General features: G+C 42.2%; 1 protein-coding gene across 1 annotated transcript in view; it reads left to right on the top strand.

The window, feature by feature from the left end:
• Cadps (calcium dependent secretion activator) overlaps nucleotides 1–23,862 on the top strand; it is a 451,625-nt gene that overhangs the window by 290,427 nt on the left and 137,336 nt on the right. Inside the window, 2 exon segments of the mRNA XM_035452903.1 lie at nucleotides 5,760–5,868; nucleotides 12,355–12,567. Of these exon segments, the coding sequence (XP_035308794.1) occupies nucleotides 5,760–5,868; nucleotides 12,355–12,567 (322 nt within the window).

Raw genomic sequence — 23,862 nt, 5'->3', positions numbered from 1 at the left:
ATAGCAAGGACCAGATGGACTGTCACCACTACTACTGACTACAGTGTGGACAAATCATTGGTAACCAGAAGACACCAGTTCCCAAGGAGCTCCACTCAGGAGTCAAACCTCCAGACCTGAGTGTTCCCATTCCAGATCAGAGTCTCACATAAATATCTTAAAGATGTTTTTCTTGGAACTGAGAATATAGCTCAGTTGGTAAGGTTGTGGTCATCTCAGCATCTGGGAAGTGGAGACAGAAAGATCAGAAGTCCAAGGTCTTCCTTGCCTAAGTAGCAAGTTCAAAGCCAACCTGTGATAAATAAGAAACTGTGTCAAAAAGAATATTGTTTTTCTTCAATGTGCAAACTATTTTTTGGTTTTAAAAAAGGGAAGCTGATGTTCCCCTTCTTCAAAGCATTTCATCCCCATGTCAGTACTATCAAACTGTATTTTAAATTTCCTGTAAAAATGCTAGTATTAGCATATTTCCATGGCCTCTTGGCATTTTCAAAGAGCTCCTGAAGCTAACCTTTGCAGATTTCTATCGTATAGTGAGTACAGACTTTCTCCAAATTTAACATTAGGGAAAACTGAGACTCAATGCACTTAAGTGGCCTGTACATAGAAGCTGGTGGGTTGGAGAGATTGCTTTGGTTAAGAGCAATGGCTGCTCTTCACAAGAACCAGGTTTGATTCCCAACACCCACCAGGCAGCTCACACCCATCTGTAACTCCAGCTCCAGGGATCTGACACCCTATTCTGGCCTACACGTCTATAGTGTACACATATGCTACACAGACATACATGCACACAAAGCATCTATACACACAAAATTAATTTTAAAAAATTTTGAAGATGGTGGCTAAATGAGCAGCCAAGTAGAAAGCATAACTCAGGTCATCAGACTGCATCTGCCTTATTCGCATCTGCCTTATAGAACTAAACACTTAGATGGATCTGGTACCCAAAGAGATTTGTGCATACCGAATGTCCTAGGATTTGTTTACTTTGCCTTCCAGTGTGATTCCTAACCTGCATCCTCTATTTGGAGTTTCCTACAGACATTATGACTCAATCTCTCACTATTCCAGCTTTCAGAAAAGATACTAAAGCTGAATGAGATAAATATAGCTAGATAATGTAAAATGACTTGGCTAGCAGTATTTTAATAACCCACTGAGATACACTATTAAAATAGGTTAATCTCACAAATGAATTGTAAGACATATGAGTAGTTGAGAGGTTTAAAACTTTGAGTGAATGTGTTTCCATACAGTCATGCTGAAGGATGTACACAGGGTTACATTCTGGTTGCAAATGACAGGAAACATGCCAGGCTAGTTTCCTAGTGGTTACCCTCGGCTCTCACTATGTATACATATATAGTCCAGCCTGTGCTTTTACTGTTGATCTTCCTTCCTCTGCTCTTCAAGTGCTAGGATTAAGGCTGCATTCCACCACACTCAACTTCTTGATTTGTTTTGTTTGTCCTGTGTTTTTTGTTTCTCAGTTTGAGGAATCAGACCTGGGTCCCAGAGCTGTTCTCTCCTGTTCTACCTCTGAGCTACCCCCATCTGACACTCCAGCCCTCTCAGCCGAGGTTCTGATTCCATTGGTCTGATTTCAAGGAATTCCTATTTGGAATTTTTCCTAACCCAGTACATACACAGATGCTAATGTAGGCAACATCTGCCCACTCTTTTATAAGCCTCTTTCCACTTTAAAATCATCAGGAAATGAGCCAAAATAGCCAAAGTCAGACCACATGTAAAGTGAAGCTTTGACCAAAGCCTCACAAATCCAGGAGGCCATCCTCAATTCTACCCAGAGGTCTGTGTTGCTAAAGATCCCATTGACATAAACTAGGACCCTGTGAGTCCTGTGCCTGTCACTCAAAACAATCAAAACTCTACTCCACTGCATGGCCTCTCTGACATCTAAAAACACCTTCTAGATTCTGCCAATGACATGCTTACAAAACCACTTTCTGTCTCCATAACTTTTCATCCAAATAAATCCAGTGGAGAAATCACAAAAAGACAAACATGATATGTACTCACTCATATGTGGATTTTAGATATAGCGTAAAGGATTGCCAGCCTACAATCCACACTGCCAGAGAAACTAGTAAACAAAGGAGGACCCTAAGAGAGACAAACATTGTTCCCTGGAGAAGGGGAAAGGGTCACGATCCCCTGAGCAAATTGAGAACATGGGAAGAGGGGGCAGGGAGCTACGAGAATGAGAAGGGAAGAAGAGGAAGGATGCAGAGGTCATGAGGGAGCAGAAAGGTTGAGTCAAGTGAAGAATAGAAGAAAGGATATGTGATAGGTAGGGTTTTAGTTGGGGGAGTGGTAGTGGAGGAGGGAGTGAGAAGAGAACTGGGATTGTCATTTAAATCAATCTTGTTTCTAATTCAAATAAAAAATGATTTAAAAAAATCCAATGGAGAACACTAGTCTAGAATGCATGAGAACCAGTCCAGTCCCAGAACCACTCAAAATGGAAGAAATTCACAGCTTAAGGAGAAATGTGCATACATGGAGAATAGCTTTCTATTAGTAAGATGTGGCAGCTTTAAACGTTTTAAAAGTCCCCAAATCTTTATTAGTTCTCTGGTGGCCTCAAAGCATTCTGGGAAAACTGAGGTTTATCTAAAACTTATGATAATTGGAAATATTCCCAAGGATATTCTCCCCTCCTTTGAATCCTAAAGTAAATTGTCAAACCCTAAAGAGGAAACGAAACAAAATAAACAAACAAAAATGCTCCCAGTGAGCCAACCAGGTTTGTTTAGTTGGGTTTGGGAGTGTTTTATTTCTTTGCCTAGTCACACTGCCTCAGTCTTCACAGCATGTCATCAGTACTGCCAGCAGAGGGCAGCAGCAGACAGCGCTGCAGGAAAGTAGCGGCCGAAATGGGAAAGGAAAAGTAAAGGATTCAGGAGTAGTAGAAACCTGCCTCTTGGCATCATACCCTTTTGTTGTGGTGTGTTTTGGACCTAATGTGCACATCGACACCTTTCTGGCTAATCTCGCTGACATACTCTAACCTGTTTCCTGTTGCCAGGTGAAATAACTGATCTAAATCACCACAGGAGTGATCCAGCAGTGTCTCCTGCCATTGTCACAGGGAGGGGGCATCACGGAGAATTTGTTGTGGGTAGGACCAGCCACAGGTTGGACTAGCCTGGTGCTGTACTTGAAGATGCAAAATGTGGATCAAGACATCATAGATTGGACATATGTCCCCACCTGTCAGACTTATTTAGCAAATGCCCATTATTATGTGGTAGGTAGGGTTGGCTTGTGGGAGTGTAAATAGATCCAATGTACTCCTTCAAAGGACTGACCATCTACAGGCATCATGAGCTGCATGATGCTACCAGGTACATGGGGACTACTTAGCTACACACACTGATGGATGGAGTGACAGCTACATGGACCTCACATGTGGCTTGCAAATATCCAGTAACATACCCATAACTACCCGGTAACAAGATGATCCCTGGAAGGGGAAGAAGGGAGAAGGAGGAAAAGAAAGAAGGAGGAGGGAGAATGAAGGAAGGGGAAGAAGGGAGAGAGGAAGAAGGGAGGAGGAGGAAAGGAAGGAGGGGGCACAACACAGATTAGGAACGATGAGGTTGAAAGACATGACAGCTTACTGGACCTGGGTGGGGACCCAGCTTCTATGACCCACCCCCCCCCCATTTGCACTCAGACATCTGTTGTAAGAGAAGGGAATCTTGGAGTGTTCTGCTTGGTACAAGGAACTAGTTCATGTTCCCTTATGAAAATTCTCCTTGTAGTCTATCCTGGTTTCCCAAACTGGGTAGTAAAATTCCCCTGAGGAACCAACAGAGGGCAGCAACAGACAAACCAAACACGTGAGCATTCGCTTTCCTCTTACGATGAACCTTCAGGACTCGGGACAGCGCAGCATTTTGTGGGGCCTGAAAGCACCGGTTTCTTAATTGCCATTAAAAGGAGACCAGTCAGTCTCATTGTGGAGGTGACTACTACATTGTCCCTAGCTGGGTTCAAAGTCTACTTAGAAGATGTCTCTTTCAATAAAGCGACGTAAGGGGTGAGGGATGTGGCAGTCCTTCACCCAGGCATCTGACATCCTCAGATGACGGTAAATGTGCCTGTGAGCTTGGCTGGGAAATGGGGGTAGGCCTGCTTTGCCACAGGCTCCTTGCCAACAGGCCAGATGTAGAAAAGTGAAGCATCCTCACCAGTTCTGGATACACAATGACAACAGGGTCCTGAAGGCGGGCCTGCAGCTTGGAGCGCCACCCTGCACTGCCGTGGAATGCCAATATCAGTAAAGTGAGGGCTGCCATTTAGGGCACCAGTGACAACGGCCATGCCATCGGGGGCTGGGGCTGCCTGGCTGTGACTGGCACCTAGCAGTCGAGTGCTCATTGCTTGTGACAGCATGTCACTGCCGCACTTGTCTAAGTTGGAGGGGAGACTTTACCAAGTAGCTGCAAGTGCCCCTTCAATAGCTGTAGGTAGCCAGACACCAAATGTGAAACTTGATGCTGTGATAGGTCTGCAAAATCAGTGCTTGCTATAAATACACCCGGGGGGGGGGTGAGAGAGAGAGAGAAGGAGAAGTGGAGAAAGAGGAGAGTGAGAGAAGGAAGGGGAGAAAGAAGGTGAGAAAGGGAGAGAGAGAGCGCATAGCTTATAGTGAGCACAAGTACGTATGTGCCACAGTGCAGGTCAGATAACAACCTTGGGGTCAGTCCTTGACTCCCACCTTGTTTGAGGCAGGATCTCTTGTTGCTCTTCACTGTGTGTGGCCAGCTGGCTGGCCTGTGGGCTTCTGGGATACCCTGTGTCTGCTTCTCCTCTCTCCTTAGAGGCAATGGATTATGGATTCACACTATCCACGATGGCTTTACACAAGTTCTAGAGAACCAAACATGGGTCCTCGAGCTTGCAGGACACATGCTTTACCCACCAGGCTGTCTTCCCAGCCTTTTAAATTATATAAATTTAAAGCTACAAATTACCTTCTGTTCTCTAACTTCCAGCCAAACAGGTTACATTGTATCTATAGGCATTGTAGCCCCAGCCAGACCATGATTATATTAGGCAATACCCAAAAAACTGCTGCCATTCAGCCAGCTTTGGCTCACAAAAGGAATGGCAATGTGTGTGTGTTGAGCCGTGTTGTAAGAACAGCAATTGTGGGATGTAGTAGTGCACAGTGTGACCCCATAACTCAGAAGGTGAGGAAGGAGAATCAGAAACTCCAGGCCAAACTGAGCTACAGAGGGCCACCTGTCTCAACATAGTGAATGAGAGGCTAGAGAGACCACCCAGAATCCACATTTAAAGAGGTGCACTGGCTGGCCAGCCCTGCCTAATCAATGAGTTTCAGGCTGGTGAGGAACAGTGTGGATCAACAGGGCAGATGAATCCTGGTGTATGACACCTGAAGCTGACTTTTAACCCCAGAACACAGGTTCACATATATGTAAATGCCCCCGAGTGCGCACACACACACAGCTGCATCCACATGAACTTGCACAAGCTCAAGGCAAAAATAAAAACCAAGCAACAGCAATGATAATAGTTGACTATTCCGAAGTACGTACTAAGTGTGAGGAATGCATTCCATGCTTGAACACATTTTACCCTCCTGGGCCACCGTTGGATGGGACATCCAGTGTGAATGAGACAGGGCTTCAGTTACATGTGGACAGTTTTTTAGGGGTGAGCTTTGATGGAACAGTCTCAAGGTCTGCTTTTACTTCCTGCAGGTCAGCCAGTACACCTTTGCCATGTGCAGCTATCGAGAGAAGAAAGCAGAGCCCCAGGAACTCCTACAGCTGGATGGCTACACCGTGGACTACACTGATCCCCAGCCAGGTACCCACCCATTCCTAGGCCATGGCCCCACAGAATGCTCATCTCTCTCAAGTCAATGACAAGTTTATGTTGGCCAGATACTGGGTCCATGCTAGACCATACGGTGTTACATCAGAGTCTCTAGTTGGAAGCCAAAAAGAAAACACTCATTTTGGCTTTTATAGACCCGGGAGCACATCAGTGATGTACTCTATTTTATGATGCTGATAATATCCATGAAAAGAATATATACTTGTATACCATAGACTGCATTTGTGTGAGACTGTGTGTGTGTGTGTGTGTCCATGTACATATGAATATACGTGTGGGCATGTGGAGACCACAGTTGTGAGGTAGGTGTATTGTTTAGTTGCTCTCCTTATTGTGTGAGATAGCGTCTCTCACTGAAGGGCGAGCTCAGTGATTGACTAGGCTGGAGGGCTGGCCATCCAGTGTCAAAGTCTGCACCCCCACCCCCAACTGTCACCGGGTACTATAAATCAGACCCTTACTCTTGCATGGCAAGCACTATGCCAGCAGAGTCAACTCCTCAGCCCCTGACTGAGCCATCTCTGCAGCACATTGGTGTGTCATTGTGTTTTGGTGTAAGAGAAGCTGCCCCCTGTGCATGATGTCCCCTGGACAGAACTGTGGACACACAAGGTTAGCTGATGGAACTTGAGGAAGAAACTTGCCCTACCCCCCTGTATTCCTTGGAAGTTACCTCTCTGATAGAGGCGTCAAAGCGCCTGGGCTTATGTAGTGAAGAGAGCCTTGGAAGTGATGGTATTTCTTGTAAGTTCTACATCGCATACATTCTACATCCTGCCCCCTCACACCTCTCCCCGTACCCATTTTATTTTTTCCCAGAAACTGAATAGAAATCAGTCTCTAAGAACCTTCAGAACAAGTGGGGGGGTGCGAAACCATTTCAGCATATTAATGAACAGCGAGCACCGACAGCCCTCTCCGGAGAGGTTCATTTTTATGCCAAATCTACACAAGGCTTTTCCAACCACACTGCATCATTTGGCCCAAAACCTTTTTTTTCAACTCCCATATTGCTCTTCCACGTGCAACAAAATACACACAAGAAAAAAAAAAGGAAATAAAAAGAGTTTGAGAGAAGATGGGGTATTCTAGGGTGTTAACCCAAAAACCCTGATCCCAGGGGAATCAAACAGTCAAAGCCCTTGCTGTTTGTTTGTAACTACATCCTGCCATGGTAGCCACTGTAGAGTGCTGACTCCATAAGATCTGAATTCACATTTTCCCCAGAAACTTTCATAGTGAACAGAACCTGGAGTTTGAAATAAACAATTCGATGCAACATCACAGAATGACGGGACTCTGCATTAAAAAGCCAGCCTTTGGGGCATTGCATGGTGGTTTGTATTTCTCTCATTTCTTTTTTCACTTGGATTTCTATTTAAAAAGTAAATTCAGTTGTTCCTGAGATGTATGTCTTAGAGGCGGAGGCCAGATGGCCAGTGTGAGGAGGGAACCAATGCCATCTCATCCCAGGACTCCTGTCAGAAGGCCATGCCCTCTCTTCTGCATGGCCATGCTAGGCACTCATCACAACCCACAGTGAGATGGATCAGAAGCATCAGCCTGTTTTTCAAATTAAGAGAGTAGAGAGCTCATAGTGTCTCTGAGAGTGGAGCCAGGATCTGGGACTAACCCAGGTCACCTTCTTGTACTTGTCTTGTGAATACTTAAAGAAAAGCAACCATGGAATTTACAGATTAAGTCTAAGCTTCCAAGGGAGGGGTGGTCTATTCCACACACAGGAATGACACTTAAATATTCTCTTGTTTTTGAATTTGCATTTATTTTCATTTTATGTGTGTGAGTGTTTTGCCTACAAGTATGTAAACACATCACATGCATGCTGTGACCATAGAGGCCAGAAGAGGGCGTCAGATCCCCTCGACGTGCTGGTAGGTGCTGAGAACTGAACCTAGGTTCTCTACAAGATCACAAGAGCTTTTAACCACTGAGCCAGTGCTCCATCCCTGCATGTATATTCTTAAAGCTACTTTTTATTGTTTCCACATTGATCCCATGAGATGTAATTTCTTATGAAAGATATAAATAGAAAGTCAGTTGATTGTGTCCTTAAGGGTAACAAGCAGTTGCTTCTCTCTGCCTTTTCCTGTGCTAAGTCCTATTTATTTCCCAAGTAATATTTGGTTGAATATGGAAATTTAATGTTTCTATTGTCCTAAGAAAAGTCTAACTCAGAATCTTTTGCTGATTCTGGAGTTGGACATCAAAGTCTTACACCTGCTAGGCAAACATTCGGCCACTGAGTTAATACCTCAGTCCTTTAACTTTACATTGGAGAATGCTTGTCAAAAATCCCTGCCCTTACTGAGGAGCCAGAAAAAGGTAGAGCATGTTCCTCATACTTCCCAGAGTGCTGGAGGGGATTCCTATATACTGGGCACTTGGCCAGCTTTATCTAAGGAGATGTAAGCAAATTAACAAAGCAGCCAGTATGTTCAGAGATAGGGAGATGCTCTTGGAAGGTGAGCCTGTTAGTCCAAAAAGACATTAGGGTCTGTCTTCCCCCTCCTCTTGACTTTATGCAGGTTATTAAGAAGTTGTTGGGCACCATTACAGCCTTTTCTTCTTATTTACCGTAAGTAAAGGTGTAACGAGCTCCTTACATGGGATGCACAGTCACCTCACCAAACATTTGTGTTCAGTAAACTGCCTTTTTAGGGGCTTTAGTATGCTGACCCAGAGGGCTGATGGACAAACAGCCTTAGCATGCTGACCCAGAGGGATGATGACAGCCTTAGTATGCTGTCATACAGATATGGACGGCCATGAGATTTGTTTGTGAACTATTCCTTTGAAGCTGAGAATGAAAATTCACCACTTTTCTCTGGTTCTTTGGAGAGTAGGCAAGAGTTTCCCAATTAAGCAATTAAGTCTCCAAATAAAATGATAGGCATTCAGAATATTTCCATGGTTACATTCATCTGCTCTGATGCCAAACAAACAGAAATGTGTTAGAAGCCTCACTTCTGCACTTACAGGCCAGCTTTGCATCTAGTGGGTACTTGTCCTCATCTCTGAGACTCATTTTCCTCATCTATACAATGGGAACAGTAATATTTAGACTACATAAGGCTATGGAGTGGATTAAATAAAGATTGGGGAACAGTTTCTTTTTCTCTGCCCTAAGTGACTACAATGTGTGGTTTCCCTGCTTCCTAAATATATCCTCCAATGTCTTTCTGACCATTGCTTCAGAAATTTTATCCTCCCCCATGTCCATCAATAGTCCCCAGGGGAGGAGAGGCTTGAGGCAATGGGAAGAGCTCCCAAGCAAGGCCAACCCTAATGTCTACTGATTATAGTAAGATGGCATATTTCCAAAGTTACCATGAGAGTGGGCACATGTGATTTGTTGATCCACCCTTGTCTTGAACCCTTGATGCTCATTTCTAAGATGGAGGCATCCCTCAAAGCTCTTCCTTCTTTTCTTTTCTTTTCTTTTCTTTTCAAAAAATGTCCTTCCCATCGTGTCATTCATGAGGTTCACTGGGTTCCCAGCTTGCTAAGTATGCACCATCCCTCCAAATCACACATTTTATACCATTTATGAGAAACCGAATGAGCATCTCCTCTGAATAAAAACTGCCAGGAAGCCTTTCTTAAAACTGTTTTGATGCTGTAGAACTAGATCTTCTTTGGGAAGATGTAGCTGGGGCTGGGGCTGGCTCAGAGCTAAGGTGTTTGCTGCTCTTGCAGAGGGACCAGAGTTCAGGTTCCAGGACCCACATCAGATGACTCACAAACAAATCAAACTCCAGCTCCAAGGAATTTAATGGTCTCTTCTGGTCTCCACAGATACCTGCACACATATACATATGCCCACACACAGAGACATACATGTGCAAATAAGTAATTTTTTGGTTTTTTGAGACAGGGTTTCTCTGTGTAGTTTTGGAGCCTATCCTGGCACTCACTCTGGAGACCAGGCTGGCCTTGAACTCACAGAGATCCGCCTGCCTCTGCCTCCTGAGTGCTGGGATTAAAGGAATGCACCACCAATGCCCAGCGCAAATAAATAATTTTAAAAATAAAAAGAAATAGCTATTTATTGCTTCTATCCCCTGGCCATTATAAGTGAAAAATCCCCACAATGTACAGACACTCGAAAATAGATACCAGGATGAAGAAGTCTTCAGGCCACCAGCAATAGCACCCAGCACTGCTACAGACAGACTCCTGACTAGTCTTCACTGGCAACTCAGAGAGGCTAACCTGTTGCTCATGAGTCTCTTGGCTCTTCACTAATGGGGATATATGGTGTATATCTGACAAAGGTACGAACTTTATACCTGGCTAGAGACCCAACTCACTGAAAACATGGGTTTCTGAAATATGTTGATGGACTTGAGATAACTTTGGCCTAAGTCCATGGAGATGCTTCTAGCTACATTGCCCTAAACACTGACCTTGAGAACTACCTGCTGAAAAACTGAGACCATTTATTCAATAAGTATTTTTGAGCATCTACTTTGTGCCATACATTGTGCTAGATTCCAAAAAAATGGAAGAGGTTAAGTCAGATAAAACTTTTATCCTTGTGGTGCAAGGTAAATTATGGAGCTTACTAGGAGTTAGTTAAGAGCAATGGAGGGCTGGAGAGATGACACAGCAATTAAAATCACTTCCTGTTCTTCCAGAGGACCAAAGTTTGGTTCCTAGCACTCACATTGGGCAGCACACCACCTGTAACTCCAGCTCCAGGAGATCTGATATCTTCTTCTGGTCTCCATGTGTATGTGGGCGCATGCACATGCATGCACACACACACACACACACACACACACACACACACACACACACTTGTGAATAAATCTTTTTTTAAAGAATAGGGAAAATTAGTCAAGATAATAGAGATAGATTATCAGAGGTAGAGGTCAAAGAAGACCTCATAGGAATGTAACTTTCAAGCAGAGGTATGTGGAGGAGGGGCGTGAATCATACCAACATAACATGCATACGTGAAAAGAAGAAAGGGGAGACGGCGGTGGCAAAGGATCAATTGATGTGGAGGACAAACTTTGACAGAACCTGGAGGTCTGGTGAGTTCAGCAGAGAAATAGCAGACCTGGGTTCTGTACTGAGAGTCGAAACTAGAGCAATGACACTGGAGGTGGCCACTTGAGGTAGAAGACTCTTCAAGGTAATTACAGCCAGATCCAGGAGCCAGCACTAGTGGCAACAGAAGGGTCCTTGTTCTGGTAACCCAAGGCTAGTAGCATCAGCACCTCAATAGCGATGGGAGAAATTAATGACAGAATCAAAACTAGTCCGAAGGTTGTAGACTGAACTTTCGAGCTGGGTGGACCCAGCTCCGAAGGTGGAAAGAGGGTTAGGACAAAAAACAGGAACGAAGCATTGGGTGTGACATACCTGAGATGTCCATCCATGTGCACACAAGTCCAGAGAGCCACCACTAATCTAGGTCTGGAGCTGCAGGGGGAGCTCCAGAGTGCATGGAAATGTAAGGACCCTCAGCACATTCCTAGCATCTCATGGTTGGATGGCATCATCGGGACTGTAAATAAAGTAAAAAACAGAACATCAGGACATGCCCACAGTTAAAAGGTCGGAAGGAGGAAGAGGAGAGCAAACAATAAATAAAACAGGGTAGCTCGACACATGCCTACTTGCTGGGAGGCTCGTGGAGGCCTCAAGTTTCCTAAAAACCAATTAAAGAATATGTTTCAACAAGAGGAGAGTATCAGCTGCTCATCATGTGATACAGTGAGTAGAATTAGGATTTTACATTGAGATGAGGCAAAGGTGGTATCAATGGTGGCCTAGACAACAGGGTTTTAGCACGCTGCGGCCTGATTAGAGGGGCGTTAAGGCCTAATGGAGAGAGCCCCTTGCTGTTCAGAGGTGACCCTCAGCCCCATGGCATCATCAGAGCTTGTTAGAAGCTCAGTTTTCCGGCTCCACGGCAGACCCACAGAATCAGAAATTGCAGTGAATCAAATGCCGAGATGTACCAGGTGTGCACTTAGGATTGAAAGGCCTCAGTGGAGATGTTCCTTTCACTGTAAAGAGAAGAGTAACAGAGGAGCAGCCCAGGAAAAGAGGGACAAGAGAAGCGGTTGTCGTAGTGGTGCCAGTGATGATGGTAGTAGGAATGGTAGTGGCGGTGGTGGTAATGACGACTTATTTTTCAATATGAAGGAAAACACATGTGTTTATAGGCAGATGTTGAACCAGTCTGCTTGATGTAGTGTCACCAGCAAGACAAAGAAAGACACGAGCCAGCCTTAAATTGTTCCTTTACTACCCTGGTCCCACGCAGTGGCCAAGAAGTTTACAGACGCACGGCCCAGGAGTCAGATAAATTGCTCCTCCCATTCTGGCCCAAGGAGAAGCTGTAGAAATTGCGTTCTAAGGACCTCTCCCTGCGGGAATCTTCTCAGCTCAGCTTAGATGTTGCTCTTCATTTCTGTGCAGGTTTGGAGGGTGGCCGAGCCTTCTTCAATGCAGTCAAAGAAGGAGACACGGTGATATTTGCAAGTGATGATGAGCAGGATCGGATCTTGTGGGTCCAAGCCATGTACCGGGCCACTGGGCAGTCGCACAAACCTGTGCCCCCGACCCAGGTGCAGAAGCTCAACGCCAAAGGTGGAAATGTGCCTCAGCTGGACGCCCCCATCTCACAATTTTGTAAGTAAATATGTCATTTCTTAAAAAAAAATAGTTCTGTAAAATAAATCATCCAAAGTTGAATGAGAAAAACTAGTTGCTTTTATATATAGGATTCCAAAATCGTGTTCTAGGGGCTTGTAGCTAATGCAGGTTGAAACTTGGGGAAAAATGTTAGATGAAAGTAATTTTAAAGTGCAATACTTGACATTCTCTACCAAGGACTAAACAAAGGAATGTATACTTTATGTCTATGCGTATCTTTTGGTTTTGCCGAGAGTTTGGAATTCACAGCCAAATGCCTATTTGTTTGAGTCCTTCAAATATGGTAGATTCTGTATATCGTTGCTTCGTCTCCTCCTATTAAAAGGAATTTAAAAATAGGGATGATTTGAAATAAACTTAAATCTGCAATTTAGAACCATTTAAAAATAAATGATGACATTATCACATGCAGTGGGAAAAAAAACACGATACCTAAAATCACATTCTGAGCAGAAATATCAGAGACCCAAAAACAGCCCCCAGTTCATCTGCAGTCTCTCCCCTTGCCTGTGTCTCTTTACTTGTCTTGCCTCCGTTTGCCCTATAGTATGGGCACTTCTCTTCCAATACTTCTAAACCCAGCTTAAGGTGAAAGCCAAAGCCAGAGACTTCTTAAATATACTTATTTTTAAAAGAAAAATAAATTAAGAGATCAGCAGATCCATTTTTATTCTGCACAGAGATCTTCAACTTTACTGAGGGATAACTCAGGTGTGAGTCCCTCCTAGCAACTGTCATGGTGGTTTCTTATTTTAGTGTGAGACTCCTCCTTTCATCATAGGTCACTAAGCACTTGTCTAGCAAGGAGACATACTAATGAGGAAGTCGCATGAGGCCCTTGCTCTTACAGCATCTGCATCCAGGGGATGTCCAGATTATCCACAAGTCAGCCCCCCAAAGGGGACCATCTTATACGTTGACAAATACCATGGAAATGCCACACAGTGGTCATTAACCAGATCAGAAGGGAATTAGGCAAACAGACAGTCAAAGAATACTTCTCAGACCTTAAGTCCAAATGCTAGGGAACTGGCTTCCAGATCTAGGAGGCATGGACATGATAGCAGAGGGGAAGGCAAGTGCAGTGAGCCCAAAGCAGAGGCTGTACTTCCCTGGGATGCTTGTACAGTGTTCCTCTGCTACTCCTAAGCCAAACTTGAGCTGCCACAATTCTACAGCTACAGAAACTATAGAGGAAAATCAGCTTTTTAGTGAGTCTTGCTGCTGAGGATATTTCTAACTGACAAGGGTACGAGTCTTTGGGGAAGGCAAACTGTCCAGTGGGGGCTCGATGGTTGCTTAAAAGAAGAGGCATTCCTTAGCGGAATCTGACAAATAACCACATGCAGAGGCTTTCCACACAGAAAACCATGAAAGAATAAAGAGGAATGAGCTTGGAACCAGGGCAGAGGGGATTGCCCTGCAGGAACCATTCCTGAGCTGCCTCTAAGACCTTGACTGGCATAAGGCATACCCAGTATCTATTTAATTTCTAAATAAAGGGTATCTGTGTGACAGGTCCTCCCCTCTCACTGTGTAACAGCCTCTTGTTAAAGTATCTGGAACTAACATTATCCACCATACCCTCCTCAATTATCTTTGTATGAGAACAATCTTAATAATAATCACCATTCCAATCAACTTCATGAAAGATCTATTTCAAGTGATATTTGGAAAATTCTATTCTTTCCAAATGATCTCCAGTTCTCCCGAGGTCATTTCACTTTGCACCCTCTGTCTGTATTCTGCCATCTACCTACAGTAAGAAATGGCTGCACGGCTTATGATTCGCCCTACATGTCTTCACTACTATAAGGAATAGAAAGGACATCCAGGGGTAAAACAGAACAGAGAGGAAGTGGGACTGTCACTCGGTGATAAAACATACCTGGAGCATGCAAGGTTCTGTCCTAAGACCCGAGCATCACCCCCACAAAAGAATTTAAAAGATCCACAGAAGCTACTGAAAGGGGATGACCCTTCAAGGAAATGTATGAGGTCTCACAGTCAAGTTCCCCAGGGAGACAGGATTCATTTCATTCTAAAACTGAAATGCAGGTCCTTAGAAACCAATAGATAGGATTCAATGGAGTGCACAGTGACTCAATAGATTTCACAACCCAATTTGAAATATCTTAGGTGGGCCAACCAGGAAACCCTGAAAGGTACGATTGGGGAATAAGAACATCATCCTTTTAGAGTCTATAGTATAGATTTCATTAGGTAGTCAAGACAAATGAATAGTACATGCCTGTACAATTGATCAGAACCTAGAATAACTCGTCTTCTTCTCAGGTGACTTCTTAAACTCTAGCTAGGAGTAAAGGACTTTCAGAGAGTGTGAGGTACCTTCATAACTACCTGGCTCTTGAAGAACAAGGCCACCACACCCAGCCATTCCAATTGTTCACTACAGGAGGCTCCTTTCTCGAAGACAAAAAATGTAAATGGCACTCATTTAATTGTGCAGTGCCAAGTCTTCCCAGCTGTGCATAGTGGCCCTGTGATAAATGCAAGCTAGTGATGCTGATTTCCATGGCCCTACTGTTGCTTTATTGTCTCTGAGGTAGAGCTTCCACACTGCTTCAGAGCCTGTCTATTGCAACCACAGTAACAGTGGGGTGCTTCTGTTCCCCAAACTTAGAAACCCATAGAGGAAGCCAGTGAAGAGGTAACTATCCCTCCTTTGACTCTTGAGCATTTGCAGTTAAGGATAAAGAAACCAACAGGGGAGATCAGAAAGGGGACCCGGGCTTTGCATTCCATGGTGTCACAAGGCAATTATGCGTGGCAAGCACACACACAGAAAAGCGTGGCTTTGAGCAGGGTTCATAAGACTCAGTGGAACTTGCTACAGAACGGTCATGGCTGCCTGTACTGTCTCAAACCATCACTGTCAAACAGGTCAAGCTTTGTGTGTGGAAAACCCACCCTCATTTGCTTGAGGCTTCCCTACTTGTAGCATCCAATCCTGTGTCCCAGAAACTCCTCAGTACCCAGCAAACTAAGCTTTGTTGGTCACTAGGAACTACAAAGGTGGGGAAAAGAAATATCAGTTCTAGCATAGTTGTAAATAGCAAACCTTGGTCATTCACTTACATTGAGTTGATTTGTTTTATTTACATGTGATCTCACAAATGAACACAAGCACTGATTCTCTAGCTAGAAAAAAAAGGAAGAAGGAAAAGATTAAAATAAAGAGAGAGAAAGTAAAAGAAAATCAAGTATTGCATTTTAAAAAGGTTTCCTGAAGTCTCAGAAGGTCAGGGTCATTGCTGCATACCTGACTGCACACGCCTAATTAAATCTTGGTTCTGAGTATCTGAAGTCCTGCCCATTCTTGCTGGTGGCTGAGCTTAATGACTCTTCAGTGACTTCACTTAGTACTTGCTGTGTCAGTGTTTACACAGCCAATGGAAGTCACGGAGAAAAGGGAAGTCACATAGAAATATTTTGGGGACATAGAAAAAATAAACACTCCAATCTTGTCCTATCACTGTCTGTTCCAAGGAATCTCGGGAATGGGACATCTTACAGTTTGGGAGAATTTTGAGAATCTGTGTTTTGGGGTGTTTCAAAATTCAGTTTAACTTACTTCTTGGGGGCAGTTGGCTTTTTTTCAATTTCAAAAGTTCAAATTTGAAATGAAGAGTGGAGTGGAGTATTTATATGGAATTGAAAAAAATGGGGACAATAGATCCTGCTATTCATTTGTTCGTTTGTGAATCTGCAAAGATCTGGGGAGGTATCCATCAGCCTCTCAGACCTTTTGTTTTTCTGTGGTTTTTATTTTGTATGTGTGTTGTTGATTTAATTCTTTCCATTTTAGTTAAGTTTTTTTTTGTTTGTTTTTTGTTTTTATGAGTTGGTACCTAGTTCCACAATTTTTTAAACAAATACTTGTAATTCTCCAGTTTCTAGGACCAATGTTTCACACTTTGGATATGCCCAAATCTGAAGTTGAGTATTGCCACAGTTCACTATGCCAGGTGGCTACTCATAAAGACACCTTATCCCTGCCAGTGGGTATTAGAGAAATGATACAAAGAAATAATACAGTTCTCATTTGTTGTGGGGTGGGGAAGGAAGGTATGTTAAGTTTTTCCATTTGATCAATGACTGACATAGTGCTTGCCTTAAGTTGTTGTAATGTCTATTTCTCAACTAACAAGTGTTAACTACATCATGCAACCCAGTGTTGGATGTTGCTGAGAACTGCTCTATTTTTATCACCACAGAGATAATCTTCAACAGTTAGGGGGATTTTGACTACTGTTGATTTGGGGGAGGTTGATTTTTGTTGTTGTTGTTTTACTTTATTTTAAGTTTTCTTGTTCAATCTTTGCTCAAACCCAAGAACTGTAGCTTCTAGGCTAGAACTCCTGTCTGCTTTCCTGAGCCTTGTTGCTAGTCTTTATGTTATTCTGGTTTGTTCCTTCTTACCCTGCTAACTTCTAGCTGGACTGAAGGGTAAGTGCTCCCCCATAGCTAGCACAGCTCAGATAATCTGACTCGATTATCTGACACCTGCAATGTGCTTCCTCTCTCCTCTTCAATCTCCCTCATGTCTAGACTTTGTAGTACAACTCTCATGTTATTTTCCTGACCTTAGGTTTGAAATGTAAGCTTCCATACTGAAGCTAGGATGCATGTCATGTGTGCATAATTGCCTCCTCTCCTTGGCTTTCATATTGGCATCAAATGAACTTTTGCATAAAGCCAACCAGGAACTTCTGATGTTTTTCATTCCAAGAATATTAATGAACATCTCAATGAAATGGCCAACAATGCCATTGTTTCATAGAATCCACAGTTATCTGACTGCTCAATGCCTGAAATCAGATCATTTACACCTTGACAGAATGGTGTGTTGTTGTTGTTGTTGGTTCTCCTTCCCCATTCCAAAGATTAGAATGGTCAGCTACCAATGGTGTGGTCACCATGGATACCACAGCAGATAGAAAGATGAGGTAGGAAATCCAATGTTCTTAACTGAGCAATACTTGAAATTGCAAGCTACAATTAATGAAGTAAATGCATTATTTGAGCATTAGAGAGCTCATACCACTCGGCTTACTGGTATACCCACAAATAAAACCCACGAGGATTGATTCTGAAAGCAGAGCTTTAATACATGGTCCATACACAGCAATGACAAATTAAAGACACAAATGAGTCCATATACCTTATACACAAAGGTTTTTGATCTAGGATTTCACAGTGCCCAGGAGGGTTTTGAACTCCCCTCTCAGATGCCATAGTACTCCTCCAGCATGAACAATGACAACAATAACTTCTTCAACTTCATTTATATTTCTATTATTTTTTGCTAAATGTAACCCTCTAAAAATCAGAAAAGAAATGATACTTTAAAACTTTAGGAAAATCTTTCTCTATACTACTGTTAACAAAAGAGAGTTTGCAATTCCTTTATTTATATAGGATCAAGTTGTCTGTGTAAGGCATGTTATGAGAAAACTTAACATTAGAGGAAGCTAGACAATTTGGTCAAGAGAGCAGGCAAATATGTATTTAAGTTCTCTGAATGCTAATTTAGAAGACTGTAGGTCATACCATTCCTCCTGACCATTTAACAGTAGTCTTTTCTTCTGATTATTTTTGTTTTTTAATTTGCTTTTTCTCCCTTTCTTTCTCTTTTATTTTGCATAAATGTAGCCCTGGCTAGCAGACAGATGTTTTCCACCACTCCAAGAAGATACTTAATTTGATTTCCCTTCTTTTGAATGTCTGACAAGGCATCTTAAAAGCTTATTATAGAGTGGGAACTTAGCAGGCCTGAGTACTCTGCTCTACTTTTGTTACTAGAATGAGAGGATGAATGACGAGATGACTGAATGAATTCTGTTCTGAGGGAATTTACATGTATTTGCACAATGCACTGCTGTCCTAGTAGATTTTCTAATAGTCATTTGCCTTGTTTTCTATAGTTTTATAGTTTTTTAGAGATTTTGCTATATCTTCTATTGTCAACTTGCAGTTGCTACATTGCAGGAATGCAATACCAAAGGTTAATTCAATATCCACTTTATTTGTATGGCCCTGCACCACACGTCCTATCACTCTTCTTACTATCAAGAGTAAATGACTTCTTAAAAGGACTCTATAGTAAGTGAGGTCCAAATATTTCCAAACACTATAATCCATTCTAAAGAGAACATATTAAATGAAGACTCATTTTTAACAGATTATTCCCAACTGTTTGAGTATTATCTTGTCAGTAAGGTACTGACTATATTAATCAAATATAGAAAATTTATCTCTGATGATATAGTAAGGATTATAAAATTAATTAATTGAGACTATAATAGTCATAACAGGACCGTTCATTGAAAATGTAATAATTGCAATAGGGAAAATTATAAAGCATTGATTATTTTGCCTTTTATTGACTAAATAATCTCTGTTGTGATGTGATTTTTACTCAAAGAAACTGTCTTACAAAGAATCAGAGGAGCCTAGCATCAAAATAAATGTTCATGTTTATCCCCTTGGGTGGTTTGCCATGGTAGTTTAAATGCCACGTGACCCTTGGCCTCCAAAGACACCATCCTCTCTCAATGATTCACATTAGATTTCTCTAGCCAAAGAAACCAAAAAGAAAGGAAGTCATTACCCAGACAAGTGATCCACTATGTGCCTCAGAACATCAGGCATGGGAGGGCCAGTCTCTTGCTGGGCACAGCATTCCCTAGTTCCTAGAGAAAAACTCTTCTAGAAAAATCTGTAAACAGTCAGCTGCCATCAATCATTGTCATTTCTTTATTTCATGTCTTCTGATGAGGCTGACTACTGTCATTGTTCGTTATTGTCCAAAACATACATTCACTCTTGCACTGTCAAGCAGATATGACATGCACACATTTTCCATATAAGAAAGATACAAAGTCACCTTTTAATTTACAGTTTGCATTCACAGATGACTTTCAAGTTACATTAGCTATTCTCTTGCCTCTAGCACCTATCAGGAGCAACAAGAGCCTTGTGTGTGTTCTAAATTTAAGAAATAAAACAGCTACCTCGAGTTTATCATAGAATGGTTTCCTGAGAGAAAAGAGCGCTCTTAGACAACTTATTAATAAGCTATTATAATTATGTTCAGCAGCAGAATTCTTTCTCAATTGCTCATGGAAATTTTCAAAGTATAACATTACAAAGTAAAGGTATTTATTTGTCTTTTATTTTCAATCCCTGAGATGTGGTAATAATAGTGAAAACTTCTTTAATTTAAAAACTATATTATCCATTTGAGCAAAGTGTATTGATTTGGAATATACTATAAATGTATCTAAAATATAGCTTTCTGAAATAAGATCATGTAAATATGTTTTCTAATAATATGTGGTATTAGGAAAATTATTATTTATTTTTCTAGTCATATGAGGAAAAAAGAATGATAATATCAACCTTGAACTGAACCCAGAAATCATAACCAACTAAAGAATAACATAAAAGTCAGGTAGTCTCTTGGGGATTATTCACATGAATTTCAACAAAGGAGATTAAAGGAGGATATGAAGTACATAAAATGATATCTCTTTAGGAAACTATTTGAAAAACACTCCTTAAATGTCAAACTATAGTTTTTCCTAGGCTGACTTCAGGTAAAGGTTTTGATGAGTATCCACCTGTAAGCACACCTGCTGATCAGCCCAGGTCCCTCAGGCTGTCTCTGTGTAATGAACACCACTGGTAGTATTGAAGATTCCTAATGCTGTAGAGGTACCAATATTAACCTTATTCATCTAAGTCTAACTTGAAGTCAATTTCCTATCTCATTCCACAAAGGACTTTAAACACCCTAACACAATTAAATTTCACAGGTTGGTCAGTCAGCATCCTTTGAAGGGTATGTTGGATTATACCCTAGTCATGAAACCTACAAAACCACATGGCCCACTTTCAGAACATCTCAAACCCTCACAGACCAATAAGGGCTTGGAGATAACTTCCTGAAGCCAAGTCTGAGAACGTTTTTAAGTTGGTACTGAAAAATCTACTAATTCCTAGATTTCTTTTTTAATTATTTCATGTTAATAACCACAGCAACAAAGAGGATTAGTATGTATCTCCCAAAGCAAGCAGCAAACATCACTGGAATTTTACAAAGGTGCATTGGCTTCCTGATGCTACTTTGCTCAACCTCACATTTCAATTTACTTTCATTCTCTTGACAAATGCCAAACATTGGCAAAGGAGGTAACCCCAGTATCCTGAGTTTAGGAAGTGAGTCTCCAGAACTTTTTTTCTGGGCTGTTTTCACTCGGTGATGTCAACGTTGGGGTTTTCTTTTTCTTTAATCCACCATTCTCATTGTTTGCACAAAGGAAAATGGAGTTGCAAAGAGCGTTTGTTTTTCGTGTTCAGTTCTGTAGGAGAACAGACTGGGACAGTGCAAGAATGATTATATGGTGTTGCTTGGGAAGCGCCCACAAGTTCTTTGAAACAGAATTTGGAACAGCTGGACCACTGCAGTGTTTTATTTTAAAATAGACAACATATGTAATGCATATGGTCCTAGACATGTATGGAGACACAGGCAGACAATCTGAATGGTATCCAAAGACACCTGCACCTAGAATTCTGTTTCCTTCTATAAGATTTTCCCCCTAAGAGCACATGTTCCCACTTTTGGATTGGAGAGATACCATCTGAATCCCCATGTGTGTGTCTCCTTAATAAAGCTGGTGGGGAGTGGCCTGGGATAGAGGTGTCAGAGTCATTCTCTCCATTAATAGCCACCCGCTAAGGACCTGGCTGCTGCAGGAGCTAGCAAGGAAACAATAACTCAGGGGATGCTCTCAAGGAACAGACTACCTGCTCAGGGATTCTGCTGTGTGTATGTGTCCTGACACCAGAGAAATCAGAACAAAACCCAGAAAAGCCAGGCAAAATATAGTAATTAGTTATGTAGGGATAGGGCAGAATATAAAGTGGAGACACAGGGATGGGCTGGCAGTTTCCTAAAATAATATAAAAAAGACCAAGAAGGTATGGCTCACTAGCTATAAATGCAGAGACATCTTGGCCTCACTAACAGCTAAATGCAAACGAGCTTTGCAAGAACTAAGAAGCCTGCCTGTTTACTCCTAGATAACATTTATTGAGTGCTTACTATATGTCAGGTGCCTTCTGGACATTTATTAGATACCATCAACAACTCTATGACACAGTCTCCAACTACTACCTTTAATTCATAAACAAGGATAAAGAGTCTAAGAAACATTAAACACTTGTATATACCACATTCCACACAGTTGGTATTCCAACCTTAAATCCAGTCATTATGAATCCCACTCCAACCCTCTGCTGAATTCTCTGCTCTTTTAATTAGCAAATAAACTGTGAGCTTAGTGTAACAGTATTCCATAAAAATCAAGACCTAGAAGACATGGCAGGGCAGGAGAGATGGCTCAGTAAACAAAGATGCTTCCTGAAAAGCCTGACAACCTGAGTTTGATCCCCAGAACCCACATGGTAGAAGCGACCAAAGGTTGTCTTCTAAGTTTAATATGCATGCCGTGGTAGGCATGAATACATGCAAGAGTATGCGCATGAACACACAAACACACACACACGCACACACACACACACACACACACACACACACACACACACACACACACACAAAATCTAATTTTAAAATAAATAGAAAACACTGAAAGCATGGGTTTATTTACTTGATAAAATAAACCCAATATTTTGACAAGCATATACCAAGTACTACCTGTATTCTGTTTTTCTTACTTTCTTTCCTTCTTTCTTTCCTTTTTATTTATTTGTTTATTTATTTGCTGGAGTCTGGAAATATAACAGAGGGCAGAAAATCCTGAATCCCTCCTTAAAACTCAGATGTTTTGAGCTGACACTTCGACTTAGCATTCCCAGCTCCTTCTTTTACCCTTTTCATAATACAAGCTTGGGGAAACTGTTCAAACTAGTCCTGAGAGTTAGCACCCATAGAAGCATCCTTAAATTATAGGAACAATTAAGATAGGAAACCCAATTCTAAGTACATGGCAATGCTATCTTACTTGCTGCAACCCCACACTGTATGTACAAGTATGCAAGGGTCCTGAAGATCACTAAACTGCTGTCCAAGATGGCAGAGAGTAAACAGAAATGTCAATTCATCTGTCACATGAGGAAACTGAGGTTCAGAGATAAATAGTCCCACTAGCGCATGACAAATATTTAAAAATGGAGGCCAGATGCTGGTAAAGTACTGGCCATGCAAGCATGAGGACCCAAACTCAGATCCCCATTACACACATAAAAGCCAGTCGCAGCCAGAGCTGGGAGTCAGAGATAAGAAGATAGGAGGCTGGCTGGCCAGTCCTGCTGACTCAATGAGCTCTCAACTTAGTGAGAGACCCTGTCTCAAAACAAAGAATGTTGAGAGCAACTGAGGAAGATACTCAATGTCAACCTTTGGCTTCCACATGCACACACCGGCAAACACACATACACACACACACACACACACACACACACACACACACACACACACACACACACACGCACACACCTTCCGAACCACATAAATTCCAGTTCTGTATCATTCTCCATGTAGACTAGGGAAAAGAAGAGACAACAAGGAAGGGGATAGAAATTTTATTTTATGGTTATTGTTAAAAAAAAGGAAAACACTGATTTTACTAATAGTTTTCTCTAAGCCTGCTTCAGACAGTCAGTAGAAAAGGAAGCCATTTTCTAGCTGTATTCTCAGGCAGCAATTAGCACCACAAGCTAGGTCCATAGAGGCCCTGTGACAGGTTAGAGATGGGGAGGCTATCTGTGTCCCAGTCTCCCCGGAGGGACAAATTGTCTCTTCAGACCATTTCCTGAGTGGCCAGAAAAGCAAAACAGGTCAACATCAAAGTATTTAAAAGGTTCAAACAACTAAAGAGTATGATACTTGAAGTCCATACTGTATTTTTAACAGCTATAAAAGAGCCCCCTTCTTTCCAAGCTGAATGACCGGGGTTGTACCATAATAACCAAAGAGCGGTAAACTAACTGAGCCAAACTGGCAAAGTAAGGCCCTGGCCGAGTTTTCAGCTTACAGCCTCTGCCGAGAAATCTGAGAGCAAGAATCTGATGCTAGCCAAGCTGCCTGATCTATCTGTTAAAATTGGGAGGCAGGGGGTGGATGTGGCTCATGAGGATGTAACAGGATGAGCAATTCAAGCACACCCCACACTTGCTTCTTCCTGAATTAAGTCTCCCCGGGATCACGGGACAGAGAGTGAG

Source organism: Cricetulus griseus (genome assembly GCF_003668045.3).
Source record: "Cricetulus griseus strain 17A/GY chromosome 1 unlocalized genomic scaffold, alternate assembly CriGri-PICRH-1.0 chr1_1, whole genome shotgun sequence".
Lineage (NCBI taxonomy): Eukaryota > Metazoa > Chordata > Mammalia > Rodentia > Cricetidae > Cricetulus > Cricetulus griseus.
The sequence above is the reverse complement of the archived record's forward strand: the minus strand, read 5'-3'. Positions and strand labels throughout refer to the sequence as shown.